Source organism: Mercenaria mercenaria, chromosome 4 (assembly GCF_021730395.1).
Source record: "Mercenaria mercenaria strain notata chromosome 4, MADL_Memer_1, whole genome shotgun sequence".
NCBI lineage: Eukaryota > Metazoa > Mollusca > Bivalvia > Venerida > Veneridae > Mercenaria > Mercenaria mercenaria.
The window spans coordinates 34609866-34627705 of record NC_069364.1 but is presented as its reverse complement, the minus strand read 5'-3'; the positions used below and the strand labels follow the sequence as shown (position 1 = coordinate 34627705).

Genomic DNA, 17840 nt, shown 5'->3' with positions numbered 1-17840 from the left:
TATGCCCTTGAAAAATGTAAGGGAGTTAAAAAATGATTTTCTTGAAAACAAATAAATTGCAGTACCAATTACTTGAAGATTTTTACACTTGTGCCTGCTTACTCGGTACAGTATTGCAAAAGGATTATAGTCCACGAAAACTGTAGGTGAAACTCCATATTATACATATAAAAGGGGAAGTCCAGCAATGAAATGTGATAATACATGAAAGGTGTCTGGCCTAGGAAAAACTCCTCAATAATCTGTACCAAAATTTTAGTTGTATGGCACCAAAAGAAACAAAATATTCAAAATGAGGTAGAATTGCATTTTTTTTTTAAAATTTAGTTACTTTAATAATAAAATGAAAATCAAAAAGGTGTCATACATCAAAAGCCAGTACTTCAGGCTATAGTTTACAGTGAACAGCCACAGCCTAAGACATACAGCATACATTCTTTGAAATGTAAGTGTGACTGTATTATTCAGTAACATAATAATACATGAAGCCAGTTTGGTAATATTCGAAGCTTTTTAGCTTATCTGATTTTGTTTTTTAAAAATTGATGAGTTATTGTCATCGTATGATAGGCGTCAATGTCTGCGTCAGTGTCCGCATGCTTTAAAACTTGCAACACTTGTTCAACATCAGTAACTGACTATGTACAGCAAGAAACATAACTCCATCCTGCTTTTTGCAAGAATCATGGCCCCTTTTGGAATAGGAAAATATCAGTTTTCTTGTTTGTTTTTTTTTAGTTAAATTTTGCATTTAGGTCAACTTTTCTCCTTAAAGGTCAAAGCTATTGCTTTAATTCTTGCTGAAGGTATTCGCTGACTCTGCAAAGCAAGTACCGTAATTTTAAATTGTTTTTGCAAGAATTATGGCCCCTTTTGAACTTAGAAAATCATGGGTAGACAATATTTCTATTATACAGAGACAATAAAATCAGATGAGCGTCTGCACCCGCAAGGCTGTTCTCTTGTTTTATATACTGGTACTTACCACATATTTTCTATGCCATTTCAGCAAATTTCCAGGGCGTTTTTATCTTCTTATATTTACTTATAAACCAATTTGTGGTTCTTGCATTGTGCTCAGATGGAATATGTCAAATGATAGGCATGCTAAATCTGCAACTATACAGATTATTTTGGTATTAACATTGTTACAATCACTGTGTGATTTTTGAGCCATCCAAAATTTCGTGAGCAAGGGTTGGATGGAGGCACTTTGAGTTGCCCTTGTATTTTCGTCCAAATTTATGTTGTGCATATCTCAAAAAAGGTATTTTACAAAGTGTCATCAAGCTCCATTAAGTGAAATTGTGCACCTAGCTAGTATTTTAATTTGGATCTCTCACAGCTGACCAACATTTTATTTTAAGTCTGTGTCATATAACAGTAACTCAGAAAGTATTTGACATTAGAGATTATGAAACATTACAGGATTATTATTCAGAAGTTCTGTGCCTGCCCCCTTGGGTTTTGTTTGTAATTTTATTCAGCCAGACCAGAGTTATGGCCCTTCACTTAATAAAAAATATGCATAAAATGAATATAAAAGTTTGTGTCACACTTTATCTTAAAACGTATTTGACCACGGTCAACGAGGATAAATATTATTCAGCATGGAAATTTGTGCACCTAAGGTTTCATTCAGGATTTCTTTTGGTCATACTAGTGTTATGGGTCTTGATTAAGTAAAAACAAATGCATACGTGCAAACAAGTTTGTGTTGCCTGTATCTCAAGAAGTATTTGAATTAGAGTCAGAAAACATCAGGGGATTGTTATAACATGTGAACTTGTACATTTGGGTGTTCTGTTTGGGATTTCATTCAGCCAGTCAGGAGTTATGGTCTTTGACTTAGCGAAAAATACACATTATATAAAGTGGTGAAACATTTATCATAATTGTGTTGCATGTATCTAAGATATTTCACCCAGAGTCATGAAACCATGATGTATAGGTGGACGGATAGCTCAATGGTTTGCACACTGGCCTTCCAATTCTGAGGTCGGGGGTTCGATCTCCGGCAGCTACTCTGGAGTTTTCAGAAATGCTTTTCAGTGTTTCCCACCCAACTAGACCGCCATGGTAGCTGAGTGGTAGAGCGTCCGCTTCGAGTGCGGGAGGTCGTGGGTTCGATCCCCGGCCGTGTCATACCAAAGACGTAAAAAAATGGTACTAGCAGCTTCCTCGCTTGGCGCTCAGCATTAAGGGGATAATGCTAGGACTGGTCAGCCCGGTGTCAGTATAATGTGACTGGGTGGGGTATCATGCCACGTGTCTACGGCATGATATTCCAGTGAGACAGCACTATAAAGTTGGGCATTGTGCTCACTGCTACAAGTAGACACTGTCGTTTATATGACTGAAAAATTGTTGAAAAAGACGTTAAACCCGAACACACACACACACACACCACCAACTAGAGGTGTACTGGTCAGGAACCCAGGCAATCCTTGCGTGTATCAGTGCCATACACTGGGCACGTTAAAGAACCAGGCTGTCTATTCGCAATGAGCTAGGCTAAGTTAGCCGGACAAGCCTGTATCTGATTTCAAATCTCTCTGTCGTAGGGGCTTTGTCTCACTCTGTCCCTCTGGTCAGATCGCTCTGTGTCTGTACTAGTAGAGGACGAATTATGCGCCCTGTGTGGCTGCACTGGAACTATGTAAAGCGCCTTTGAACGTGAAATTGATCATGAAAAGGGCGCTATATAAATCTGGTATAATAATAATAATTATGTACAGTGACAGGAGGTGGGGGCACCTGTGACCTTTATACACACATCTTTTTTCAGTTTGGAACCACTCTTGTGTCTGCTTCTGGAAAATCCAATACTGGTGTCATATGAGAGGTCATGGTTGTGACCCCAGTGGGGCTGAAACCCACAACCCCCTGAATGAGCGGTTGACACCTTATCCACTAGACTACCGCTCCCCGTTTCAGTTTATTAATTAATAGGCAAGGAAAATTGCCATGTTATAACATGCAGCAAAGATGCTGTTACTGTGCTGTGGTAACTGAGGCCATCTCCTGTGTGTCATGTCCTGTATTTTGTGGTGTTTTCATTTTGTCAGATATACAATTAATGTCATTTGTTTTTGATAAAGCTTACAAGACTGAAATTTAAGAAATAGAGTGACTGACAGATTTCATTTGTCCTATTTGATATTTGATAGACTCCCTATATACCGCTTTGCTATTTTAAAGTTTTTTTGTTGTTGTTGTTTTCCCTTTATTATAGTGCCAAATAGAAAGATATTCATTCAGGTCTGGAGGAAAAACAAGAGCACCGCCTTGCGGGTGCTGACGCTCATCTGATTTTTTTTTTGTGTAATAGAAATATTGTCCTACCCGTGATTTTCTAAGTCTAAAAAGGGGCATCATTCTTGCAAAAAGCAGGATAGAGTTATGTTTCTTGATATTCAGTGACCACTTATGATGGTGAAAAACTGTTGCAAGTTTTAAAGCAATAGCTTTGATAGTTTATGAGAAAAGTTGACTTGAACATAATACTCAACCAAGAAAATGATTTTCTAAGTCCAAAAGGGGCAATAATTATTGCAAAAAGCAGGATGGAGTTATGTTGCTTGTTGTACAGGGTCAGCTTATGATGGTGAACAAGTGTTGCAAGTTTCAAAGCAATAGCTTTGATAGTTTAAGAGAAAAAGTTGACCTAAACATAAAACTTAACCAAGAAATCTGATATTTTCTAAGTCCAAAAGGGGCCATAAATCTTGCAAAAAGCAGGATGGAGTTATTTTTCTTGCTGTACAGGGTCAACTTATGATGGTGAACAAGTGTTGCAAGTTTTAAAGCAATAGCTTTGACAGTTTAGGAGAAAAGCTGACCTAAACATAAAACTAAATAACCAAGAAAACTGATTTTCTAAGTCCAAAAGGGGCAATAATTCTTGCAAAAAACAAGATGGAGTTATGTTTCTTGATGTACAGGGTCTGCTTATGATGGTGAACAAGTATTCCAAGTTTCAAAGCAATAGCTTTGATAGTTTAGGAGAAAAGTTGACCTAAACATAAAACTTAACCAAGAAATCTGATATTTTCTAAGTACAAAAGGGGCCATAAATCTTGCAAAAATCAAGATGGAGTTATGTTTCTTGCTATACAGAGTCAGCTTATGATGGTGAACAAGTATTCCAAGTTTCAAAGCAATAGCTTTGATAGTTTAGGAGAAAAGCTGACCTAAACATAAAACTTAACCAGGCAACACCGACGCAGACGCCGACGCCGACGCCGACAACCGCTCAAGTGATGACAATAACTCATCATTTTTTTTAAAAAAATCAGATGAGCTAAAAATGAGATGTGTAATATTAAGTTTAATTAAAGAAAATGCAGACATAAATTATTTTTTTATGATTCTATTCTGTTGTATAGTAGTACCATTTTACGTGAAAAAAATATTAAATTCACCAGAAACTTTAATCGAAATTTTACTGCAAAAGAACACTTTTGCCCATTTTGCAAATACAATCTCTCCGGATTTACATGAAAAAATCTTGCTGTTAAGTCTGATACTTTAAAATAGGCTGTTACATTCTTCAGTTTCAATTATGTTCTTAAATGTTTCATTTAAAATGAGTATAAAGTGCTAGTATGCTTTAGTTGTATTTACTTTTTTGTACATACTACCTTGTTGCATGACATAATTTTACCAACTTCAACAGAAAATTTCCTGCAATAAAGGCGTAAGTCCACTTACGCCCATCTTGCATATAAAATTACTCCAGATTTAAATGAAAAATCATGCAATAAGGGCTTAAGTCAAATATTTTAAAATATACTGTTATTTTGTCAAATTTCATTCATGTTGTTTAATGTTTCATATAACATGTCTAATATTAAGTGAAAAACTTTGGTAAATTTGTATGTGACTGAACACAGAAGAAAACAAAGTAGTTTTTTTCTTCTCTTGTAAAGTTTTCAAAAATGTAGTTACGCCCTTATTGCGTTGAACCCTCGAACGGACATTTGTACATGGAATTTTTAAGAAATTCCATGGAACTTTTACACCCGGGAAATATTGAAGGCATATGTCTTGTGGTTTCAGACAAGAAGATTTTTAAAGTTTTTTCCTATATAAGTCTATGTAAACCTTGGGACCCCCAGGGTGGGGCCTCTTTTCACCCCAGGGTTTTAATTTGAATAATTTTGGTAGAGGACCATACCAAATGTCAAAGGCCTTGTGGTTTCAGACAAGAAGATTTTTAAAGTTTTTTTTTCTATATAAGTCTATATAAACCATGTGACCCCCAGGGTCTATATATAAGTCTATATAAAATTGGGACCCCGGGGTGGGGCCTCTTTTCACCCCAGAGGCATATTTCAAACAATCTTGGTAGAGAACCACTAGATGATGTCGCATACCTAATATCAAAGCCCTATGCCCTGTGGTTTCTGACAAGAAGATTTTCAAAGTTTTATAAGTCTATATAAACCATGTGACCCCCAGGGCGGGGTCATATTTGAGCCTAGGGGGATAATTTGAACAATCTTGATAGAAGACCACTAGATGATGTTACATACCAAATATCACCTAGGCCCGGGGGTTTTGGACAAGAAGATTTTCAAAGTTTTTCCCTTTATAAATCTATGTGAACCCCCCTCTCCCAGGGCGGGGCGTATTTGACCCTAGGGGGATAATTTGAACCAACTTGGTAAAGGACCATTAGATGATGCCACATACCAAATATCAAAGCCCTAGCTACTGCGGTTTCGGACAAGAAGATTCTTAAAGTTTTTCCTTTCGGTTGCCATGGCAACCAGAGTTCTGTATGGAATACATTTCTTTCACTAATTTACAGTGAGGATCATGCAAGGAACATTCCTGTGAAGTTTCATCAAAATTGGACTGGTGGTTTAGGCTGGGACCTGTTGACGGCCGCCGCCGGACAATCACTAACCACAAAAGCTCACCCTGCTGCGCTAATAAAGAACATTTAATAAGTATAATTCTAAGAAAAAAGGGGGATAATTCATGAAATATTGGTTCAAGAGTGATTACTGCACCTTGTGTCATATGATTTGGGTGATAAGGTGGAACAAGTATTATAAGTTTGAATCAAATCCATTTAGTAATAACTGAGATAGAGTGAAAGGGCATCAAAACTTTAACCTGAAATTCTAAGTAAAAAGGAGGGATAATTCATGAAATATTTGTGCAAGAGTTATGGCCCTTGTGTCATATGATGTGAATGATGATGTTGAATAACTATTTTAAGTTCTGAATCAAATCCATTTAGTAATAACTTAGGTAAGAGTGAAAGTGCAGGAAAACTTTAACCTGAAATTCTAAGTAAAAGGGGGACATAATCTATGAAATATTGCAACCAGAGTTATGGACCTTGTATCATATGATGTGTGTGATAAGGTGGTACAACTATTATAAGTCTGAATCAAATCCATTTAGTAATAACTGAGATAGAGTGAAAGTGCATCAAAACTAACCAGAAATTCTAAGTAAAAAGGGGGGATAATTCATGAAATATTGATGCAAGAGTTATGGCCCTTGTGTCATATGATGTGAGTGATGATGTTGAATAACTATTTTAAGATCTGAATCAAATCCATTTAGTAATAACTGAGATAAGAGTGAAAGTGCAGGAAAACTTTAACCTAAAATTCTAAGTAAAAGGGGGACATAATCTATGAAATATTGCAACCAGAGTTATGGACCTTGTATCATATGATGTGTGTGATAAGGTGGAACAACTATTATAAGTTTGAATCAAATCCATTTAGTAATAACTGAGATAGAGTGAAAGTGCATCAAAACTAAACTGAAATTCTAAGTAAAAAGGGGGGATAATTCATGAAATATTGGTGTAAGAGTTATGGCCCTTGTGCCATATGATGAGAGTGATGATGAGGAATAACTATTTAAAGTTTGAAACAAATCCATCAAGTAATTACAGAGATAAAGTGAAAGTGCATCAAAACTTTAACCGAAGTGCGGACACGGAATGACACAGACGCCGGGTCAAGTAGGAAAGCTCTTGTATAATAAGTCAGGCCAAAAATCTCTTCATTAATGGCAGAGTTATGGAACGGACATGAAGTGTGACAGACGGACTCAACATAAAATCCCCAACTGCAAGCAAGCTTGTGAAGTGATTTGAAAAAGATGGCCATAATGTTCTCGGTATGGATAAAATTATTGATGTGACCATTCATTTTCTTAGATACATCATATCCAATGCAATGAGTATTTCTTCATTTCATAATTCTGAAAAAAAGCTGTTTTCAAAATTTCCAGGCTACACTGGTAAGTATTACTCGCAGAGTTTTTATAACATTTTCTTGCTGCTATATGAATTTGTAGGAAACACTCTCGTCTCCCCACTTTTCTACTTTTCTTGGAGGATAAGTGAGTCCTCTAATATAAGCTCTAGGTGTATCCCTGTGGTGCATGTGTAAAACAAACCACTGCCATTAACAAAGGCAGAATAAAAGTGTCACTTCTCATATACTTTTTCATAATTTTGTTTTTGTTGGAACATTTTTTTTTAAATTTGTTATCTTGTACCCACATTTACTGAAGTATGTGGGTACATGTACCAACTTTTCAAAAAGTCAGTGGGAATGCTGACTGTGTCGGTGCAACGTTAAACTCAACAAAAAGAAAACTTTCATGATGTAGAGTGCTGTTAGGCATAAATTAGCAAGATTTAAACCTTTCTTCAAAAGAACTCTCCCTATATTCATTTTAACTGTCTCCTGAAAAGTTGCCAATTTGCGGTTACAGGGTTTTGAGATAGACACCAAAGATATACCTGATCTAGGTGTTATACCGTACTACCTTATCCAGATAACTAATGCTAAGCCATAACCATTATCCAGATATCTAATGCTAAATCATAACCATTGTCCATATAACTAATTCTACTCTGCATGTCCAATCATCCTATGAAGTTTCAAAATTCTGGGTCAAGTGGTTCTCAAGTTTATCGGAAATGGTTTTCAATGTTCAGGCCTATGTGACCTTGACCTTTAACAGAGTGACCCAAAAATCAACAAGGGTCATCTACTCTTCATGACCAATCATCCTGTGAAGTTTCAACATTCTGGGTCAAGTGATTCTCAAGTTACTGACCGGAAATGGTTTTCCATGTTCAGGCCCCTGTGACTTTGACCTTTAATAGAGTAACCCCAAAATTGATAGGGGTCATCTACTCTGCATGACCAATCATCCTGACCAGACATGGTTCTCCATGTTCAGGCCCCTGTGACCTTGAACTTTAATAGACTGACCCCAAAATCAATAGGGGTCATCTACTCTGCATGTCCAATCATCCTATGAAGTTTCAACATTCTGGGTCAAGTGGTTCTCAAGTTATTGATCGGAAATGGTTTTCAATGTTCAGGCCCCAGTTACTTTGACCTTGAACAGAGTGACCCCAAAATCAATAGGGGTTATCTATGCTGCATGACCAATCATCCTGTGAACTTTCAACATTCTGGGTTAAGTGGTTCTCAAGTTATTGATCGGAAATGGTTTTCCATGTTCAGGACCCTCTGACCTTGACCTTTGATGTAGTGACCCCAAAAATGATAGGGGGCGTGTACTCCATAAGCACTGTCACCCTATTAATTTTGAGGGTTCTAGGCCAATTTATATTGTCAGTAAGTATTGACCTGGCACTCATGAATATTCCGTATATTTTCTGTACACTAATTCTCGGTGTCTGAAGCTAAATAGCGATATAAATATTGCGTATATATTTCTATATAATTTTCACAATGCCACATGTGCAAATAGCTGTGCGGACAAATCACTTAGCTTCCAATCGGTATTGTTGGTTCGACTCCTATGTAGGACCATTCCACGCCCCCCCCACCCCACCCGACCCCACCGCAAATTTTATCGGCAAACTTAACAGGTAAATACACTGTCACACTTACTTGATCAAACCTTATGATCTATTTCTTGAAAGAATAACCATTACGGAAAATGTTGAATAAAACATCTTTAAAAGTATCTTACATAAAAAGACAAAACACTTGTCACAATGAACACTATAAGAGAAAACAATCAGAATTTGTGAAATATGTTATGTAGATATTGTAAGAACAGAAGTAGCATCGATAACAACATTAACGGTCTGAGGTAATTTTGAACTTGTGGTAACATGCCTGGCAGTCAGACAGTTACCACTATGCCACCGTGCCACTGGTTATTTATATTGGTTATTTTAGTAGTATATTTTCAAGTACAAATATTTCATAAAATAACGGAACCCCCAAAAATATTGGCGAAAATTAATGTGCCAGGTCAATACTTACGGACAATAGACAATAACTGTGTCAAGTAGCATTTACTTACATACTTATTTTTTATATATCTTATATTTTGACCTTTGAATTATGACTGTCATGTTTTCATCTATAAGAAGCTTTAGATACATTCACAGCTTAGTACTCGAAATCAGACTAAACAGGGAGGAGTAGAAAAAGAAGTTAATCATTATAATTATTATTGTTAGATGATGGTGATGATGATGATGATGATGATGAAACGATGAAAAAAACAACAACAATAAGTTCATTTCGGTAGAAAGAAATATGCATGTGCTTCAAATTTTTTGGAGGATTGTAGCTGTGAAAATGTGGAAGGTAGGTAATAGATAAAAAATCATGTAAAATTTCAATTCAAACACAAAATATTGAAACGCGGTCCAAATTTGAAGCCTGTTAGCTCAGAAATGTGAAAGTAGGTCACTTTGTCAATCTCAAGATCAAAATTCATTTTAGTTACACAAAACTATGCATGTGGTTCATATTTGAAGGCTGTAGCTCTTTGAAAAATGTGAAAGTAGGTCATTAGGTCAGAATCAAGGTCAAATTTTATTTAAGAACACAAAACTATGCAAGTGGTCCAAATTTGAAGCCTGTAGCTTGAGAAACGTGAAAGTAGGTCACTAGGTCAGAATCAAGGTCAAATTTTATTTCAGAACACAAAACTATGCAAGTGGTCCAAATTTGGAGGCTGTAGCTTGAGAAATGTGAAAGTAGGTTACTAGGTCAATCTCAAGATCAAAGTTCATTTCAGTACACAAAACAATGCTTGTGGTTCAAATTTGAAGGCTGTAGCTTGAGAAATGTGAAAGTAGGTCACTAGGTCAAAATCAAGGTCAAATTTTATTTTGGAACAGAAAACTATGCATGTGGTCCAAATTTGAAGCCTGTACCTTCAAAAATGTGAAAGTAGGTCACAAGGTCAATAACAAGGTCAAAGTTTTTTTCAGAACACAAACCAAATTTGAAGGCTGTAGCTAAAGAAATGTGAAAGTAGGTCACTAGGTCAAGATCAAGGTCAACTCATGTCAAGGTTCATCTTGCCACTCAAAACTATACATGTGGTCCAAATTTGAATGATGTAATTTTATGGACATGAAGATCCTAAGTTTTTCCCTATATAAGCCCTATATGAACCATTTGGACCTCTGAGGCGGGGCCATATTTGACCCTAGAGGGATAATTTGAACAAACTTGGTAGAGAACCACTAAATATGCTACTTTTCCCAAAATATCAAAGCCATAGTCTTTGTGGTTTGGACAAGAAGATTTTCCCTTTATAAGTCTATGTAAACCATGTGACCCCAAGGGCGGAGCCATATTTGACCCTAGGGGAATAATTTGAACAATCTTAGTAGAGGATGTCATATACAAAATATCAAAGCCCTAGGCCCTGTGGTTTTGGACAAGAGGTTTTTCAGTTTTTTCCTATATAAGTCTAAATAAACCATGTGACCCTCTGGGTGGGGCCATATTTGACCCCAGGGAAATAATCTGAACAATCTTGGTAGACGACCACTAGATTTTGCTACATACCAAATATCAAAGCCCTAGGCCCTATTGTTTTGGACAAGAAGATCAGAAACCATTTAACTGTTCCTGCCCAATGTGACCTTGACCTCTGATCTAATGACCTCAAAATCAACAGGGGTGATCTGCTGGTCATGGCCAACCTAACTATCAATTTTCCTGACACTAGGCCCAAGCGTTCTTGAGTTATTGCCTGGTAACCATTTTACAGTTCCTGGTCACTATGACCTTGACCTTTGACATACTGACCTCAAAATCAATAGGACACCTGCTGGTCATGACCAACCTCCCTATCAACTTTCGTGACCCTAGGCCAAAGCGTTTTTGAGTTATCATCCAGAAACCATTTTACTGTTCAGGGTCACTGTGACCTTGACCTTTAACATACTGACCTCAAAATCAATAGGGGTCATCTGCTGATCATTACCAACCTCCGTATCAACATTCATGATCCTAGGCCCAAGCGTTCTTGAGTTATCATCCGGAAACCATTTTACTATTCAGGGTCACTGTGACCTTGACCTTTGACATACTGACCTCAAAATCAATAGGGGTCACCTGCTGGTGATGACCAACCTCCCTATCAACTTTCATGATCCTAGGCCCAAGCGTTCTTGAGTTATCATCCGGAAACCGTTTTACTGTTCAGAGTCACTGTGACCTTGACCTTTAACATACTGATCTCAAAATCAATAGGGGTCATCTGCTGATCATTACCAACCTCCCTATCAACTTTCATGATCCTAGGCCCAAGTGTTCTTGAGTTATCATCCGGAAACCGTTTTATTATTCAGGGTCACTATGACCTTGACCTTTGACATACAGACCACAAAATCAATAGGGGTCATCTGCTGGTGATGATCAACCTCCCTATCAACTTCCATGATACTAGGCCCAACCGTTCTTGAGTTATCATCTGGAAATGGATTGGTCTACATTCCGACCGACCGACCGACATCTACAAAACAATATACCCCTCCTTCTTTGAAGGGGGGCATAATAAATAACAAGAGTGCCAGAATGTCATAATATACGCCCGTCACAGCAAATTTCTTTACACTAGCACCTGTATTTGCAAATGGAATTTTAATTTTGTGGTTTCTTACAATGTTTTTTTTTAGAAATTACTGTAATTATTTTATTTTTCTAAGTCCACAAAAAAAATCCTTACCAGGTAGAGATACCTTAAAATACACCAAAAATTTGAAAGTAACATCAATGTTGTACCACAGAAAAGAGGTCTTGGTTTTTCCCTATAAGTTACAATGTAAGTTATTTATAGCAACAACTAAGGGAAGTTAATCTTTAAAGAAAACAAAAACAAAAAGCTCAAAATACACCTCAGAATTGGATGTAACATGCATGCTGTACTACAGAAAAGTGGTCTCGATTTTTCCTTACGACTAGTAATGAAAAAGTTACAATATAAGCTATTTAAAGTAACAACAAAGGAAAGTAATTCTAAAGAAGGGACCAGCGCATGACACTCCATCTCATGATGGTGTACAATTGTGCCAAGTTACATCAAAATCCCTCCATGCATGAAAAAGAAATGCTCCAGACAAAGTCATTCTTGTATCTGACCTTTGGCCTCTAAGTGTGACCCTGACCTTAGACCTAGGGACCTGGTTATTGCGCAGGACACTCTGTCTCATGGTGGTGAACATTTGTGCCAAGTTATATAAAAATCCCTCCATGCATGAAGGAGAAATGCTCCGGACAAAGTTTTCATTCTGGTATCCTTTGACCTCTAAGTGTGACCTTGACCTTAGACCTAGGGACCTGGCTCTTGCGCACAACACTTCGTCTCATGATGGTGAACAATTGTGCCAAGCTACATCAAAATCCTTCCGTGCATGAAGAAGATATGCTCCAGCAAAAGTCATTCTTGAATTTTTCATTCTTGTATCCTTTGACCCCTAAGTGTGACCTTGACCTTAGACCCAGGGACCTGGTTCTTGTGCATGACACTCCATCTCATGATGGTGAACAATTGTGCAAAGCTACATCAAAATCCTTCCATGCATGAAGAATATATGCTCCGGACAAAGTCATTCTTGAATTTGACCTTTGACCTCTAAGTGTGACCTTGACCTTAGACCAAGGGACCTGGTTCTTGCGCAGGACACTCCGTCTCATGATGGTGAACAATTGTGCCAAGTTTCATCAAAATCCCTCCATGCATGAAGAAGATATGCTCTGGACAAAGTCTGTGGACGTCGCCCGCCCGCCTGCCAGGGGCGTTCCCATAATACGTCCCGTTTTTCAAACGGGTGTATAAAACTAACAAATTAATATGACGTTGTGTAAGTCAGTTACTTACCTCTTAGATCGGTGTTCATGAATTGAAAATACCCGCGGTTGTGCGGTAACAATTTGCATGAGTGTGGGTATTTTCAATTCATAAACACCTCCTACTCAGTAACCTACATATCCAGATATTAACTAATGCTAAGCTATAACCATTGTCCAGATAATGACAAGTCATAACCATATGCTCAGCCATAATAGTATAATCATTGACCAGATAACTAATTTTAAGCCATAATTTAATAATTATGAACATGCCCTTAATTGAAAATTAAGTAATGAAAGTATGTAACTACTTACATTGCTGGGTATGCAATGTGTGAAGTTTCTGTACACTGTAAGAAATTGCACAGTTCTTTTTGTCAGTGTGTAGTGGACTGTGCCATTAGTATCCTCAGAAATAGATGAAAAACATTCTGAAATATAAAATGTACTATCATTTTACAATGAAATAAATAATAGGAGAGGTGGGGCATAGGTATGGTGTAACTGTGGATTTCGTGAATAATTAAATCCACAGGACAAAATGATTTTGACTCAAGAAACATCTTTCTCTGAGGGATATTCCACAAATTGAAATTAGAAATTCATGTGAAAAATTAGAATCCTCGAAACAGCTTTGGAAATGCAACGACACAAAAAATAAATGGTAAAAGTTGGAATGATATATCTGTAGGTAAATTTGCGAGCATGAAAAATTTGCTGAACCCTATCTCCACAGTGCATCGAAAGAAAAAATGAGTGAAAATTTTCGGTGCAAAATTTTGGTATCGTGTACAACTCAAACTGCTACAAAATATGTAATTTCAAATCAAAGAAATGCCAGAAAATAATGCATACGAGCGTTACTTTTTCAAGAAAATGTCTTTAAACATTCTAATGCGCAAAACACGTGCTCAGTTTTCCTAAAATATTTCGCCGCTATGTTTATTTCTGGGAATAATTATATGATTGTTCCTTTACCTCATATTTCCTTACTGAAATATATATTTCACCTTATTCAGTGCTAGGGGTATCCATTTAGTACAGTTTTGCACTGTTCGATCTCCCTGATCTGTTACCGATCCTTTACATTTAAAGGCAATGTGTAAACATAATTTTTCACTTTACACACCTCTCTTGGACAAGAAAGCCTCTTCACTTAAAATTTGTAAGCATTTGCTGGCAAAATATTAGTGAAAGATCGGAACTTTTTCTAAAACAAAATTCAATTTCAATCATTTTCAAAAACTGAAAATATTGCATATTGTGCTGAATATATAAAAGTCGCTCACCTGTGTAACAAACCATAACAGTGTAAACATGTTTTACCTAGTGATTTCATGGAGACAAAATATTCTGACCAATTTTCATTAAGACTGGACCCAAAAAAGTTGTCTCTTGAGTGTAAACAAGCATTTTCTTTGATTTGACCTAGTTCCCTATTTTTTTACCACACATGACCAAGATTCGAACTTGTCCAAAATTTCATGAAAACAAACATTCTGACAAAGTTTCGGGAAGATTGGAGCAAAAGAGTGGCTTCTAGAGTGTTACAGCCTTTAAGATTTGACCTAGTTACCTAGTTGTTGACCCCACGTGACCCAGATTTGAAAGCATCCAAGACTGCATGATAACAAACATTCTGACCATATTTTATGATAGAATCGACAAGAGCTGTCACTAATGGTGACAAATGCCCCCGCAGCGCCTTGACCTTTGACCTGGTGACCTTGACCTTTGACCTGGTAACCCCAAAGTCAGTAGGGGTCGTGTACTCAGTAAGTACTATCAGTATGTGAAGTTTGAAGGTCCTGGGTGCAGTGGTTCGAGAGTAAATTGCCTTCATGCAAAAAGTTAACGTTGTGACAAACGAACGGACGGAGAGTTGAAAACTAATATGCCTCCCTTAGGGGGCATCAAAATGTGCCCCCTAAGGTGTAAACAAGCTTATTCTTTGATTTGACCTGGTGACCTAGTTTTTCACCCCACATAACCCAGATAAAAATTCACATGATATTTCATGCAGACAAACATTCTGACCAAGTTTCATGCACATCAAATGAACATGAGTGTTAACAAGCTTTTCCTTTGATTTGACCTGGTACCTAGTTTTTGACCCCACATGACCCAGATAAAAATTCATACGATATTTCATGCAGACAAACATTCTGACCAAGTTTCATACACATCAAATGAACAAGGGTGTTAACAAGCTTTTCCTTTGATTTGACTGGGTGACCTAGTTTTTGAACCCATATGACCCAGATTCAAACTTGGCCTAGGAATCAACAAGATAAACATTCTGACCAAGTTTCATGAAGATAGGGTCATAAATGTGGCCTGAAGAATGTTAACAAGCTTTTCCTTTGATTTTACCTTATGACCTAGTTTCTGATCCCATACAACCAAGTTTCAAACCTGGCTTAGATATCATCAAGATAAACATTCTGACCAAGTTTCATGAAGATAGGGTCATAAATGTGGCCTCTAGGTTGTTAACAAGCTTTTCCTTTGATTTGACCTGATGACCTAGTTTTTGATATGACATGACCCAGTTTGGATCCAGGCCTAAAAGATCATCATGATAATTATTCTGTGCAAATTTGTATCAAATTTAAGCATAAACGAAACCTCTATATGGCTGAAAGGGCCAAAATAGAAAATTTTGCCGCTTTCAGGGGCAGTAACTCTGAAACCCATGATGGAATCTAGCCAGTTTTCAAAAGGAACTGAGATCTTATTGTGACTTAAGTTGTGTGTAAGTGTGGTTAAATTCAAATATACAAGGCAGTCTGAAAGACAGCTAAATCCCCCGCCACTGCTATGGATAGTGAAAGGGTAAACTTTTGACCTTAAGCTGTGACTCTGACCTTGAACTGATATAGTTGACTCATGAACTCTGCACAACGTCTTGATGTGGTGATCACTGAGACCCAAGTTTCATGAAAATCCTTCAAGGGGTTTAGGAGATACAGAGCTCAAACCTTTGACCTTCAGTGGTGAAGATGACCTTGAGTTGACATGGCTGACTCATGAGTTCTTGATGAGGTGATCATTTGACCAAAGTTTGATGAAAATCCTTCAAGGGGTTTAGGAGATACAGAGTGGACACAAAAGTGTTACGAACAGACGGACGGAAGGACGGACAGAGACCATTCCCATAACCCCCCACCACTTGTGGCGGGGGATTAAAAATGTCACTTCTATTGTGTTCACAAGGTAAAAATTACCAAGTTTTGGCTCTTTCAGGGGTCAATCATATCGTTTTGATGAGGTGATCATTTGACCCAAGTTTTATAAAATTCCTTCCAGGGGTTAAGGAGATATACAGCGGACATGAAATGGAAGGCTCAAACCTTAGACCTTTAGTTGTGACCTTGACCTTGAGCCGGCATGGCTGACTCATACGTTTTGCATATCGCCTTGATGAGGTGATCGTTTGACCCAAGTTTGATGAAAATCCTTCAAGGGGTTTAGGAGATACAAGAGATCACAGAGTGACCTTGGCACCTACCATTGAGCCATTTTTGATTGTTCCAAATTTCAAGACTAGCTCAAGGTCAAAATCAAGGTCAAATTTCATTTCAGTACAGATCACTGTGCATGTGGTCCATGCATGTGGTCTAAATTTGAAAGCTGAAGCTTGAGAAATGTGAAAGTAGGTCACAAGATCAATTTCAAGGTCAAAGTTCATTTCGGTATACAAAACTATGCATGTGCTTCAAATTTGGAGGCTGCAGCTTGAGAAATGTGAAAGTAGGGACTAGATAAAAATCAATGTCAAATTTCAATTCAGAACACAAAATTATGCATGTGGTCCAAATTTGAAGGCTGTAGCTTGAGAAATGTGAAAGTAGGTCACTAGGTCAATGTCAAGGTCAAAGTTTTTTTCGGTGCACAAAACTATGAATGTGGTCCAAATTTTAAGGCTCTAGCTACAGAAATGTGAAAGGTCAATCTCAAGATCAAAAGTCATTTCGGTACACAAAACTACGCATGTGGTCCAAATTTGAAGGCTGTAGCTTCAGAAATGTGAAAGTAGGTCACTAGGTCAAAAGCAAGGTCAAATTTCATTTCGGAATACAAAACTATGCATGTGGTCCAAATTTGAAGCCTGTACATTCAAAAATGTGGAAGTAGGTCACTAGGTCAATGTCAAGGTCAAAGTTCTTTTCGGTACACAAAACTATGCATGTGGTCCAAATTTGAAGGCTGTAGCTTAAGAAATGTGAAAGTAGGTCACTAGGTCAATGTCAAGGTCAAAGTTTTTTTCGGTAAACAAAACTATGCATGTGGCCCAAGTTTGAAGGCTGTAGCTTGAGAAATGTGAAAGTAGGTCACTAGGTCAAAATCAAGGTCAAATTTCATTTCGGAACACAAAACTATGCATGTGGTCCAAATTTGAAGCCTGTACCTTTAAAAATGTGAAAGTAGGTCACTAGGTCAATGTCAAGGTCAAAGTTTTTTTTTTGGTACACAAAACTATGCATGTCGTCCAAATTTGAAGGCTGTAGCTTGAGAAATGTGAAAGTAGGTCACTAGGTCAAAATCAACGTCAAATTTCATTTCGAAACATAAAACTATGCATGTGGTCCAAATTTGAAGCCTGTACCTTCAAAAATGTGGAAGTAGGTCACTAGGTCAATGTCAAGGTCAAAGTTCTTTTCGGTACACAAAACTATGCATGTGGTCCAAATTTGAAGGCTGTAGCTT

The 17840-nt window shown here is 37.4% G+C and overlaps 1 protein-coding gene across 4 annotated transcripts in view; it reads right to left on the bottom strand.

The window, feature by feature from the left end:
* LOC123551435 (osteopetrosis-associated transmembrane protein 1-like) overlaps nucleotides 1-17840 on the bottom strand; it is a 302750-nt gene that overhangs the window by 253851 nt on the left and 31059 nt on the right. For all 4 annotated transcript variants that reach the window (XM_053540919.1, XM_045340374.2, XM_045340373.2 and 1 more), the window contains exon 3: nucleotides 13446-13561. In XM_053540919.1, coding sequence (XP_053396894.1) covers nucleotides 13446-13561 — 116 coding nt within the window. The remainder of the gene's footprint in view (nucleotides 1-13445; nucleotides 13562-17840) is intronic.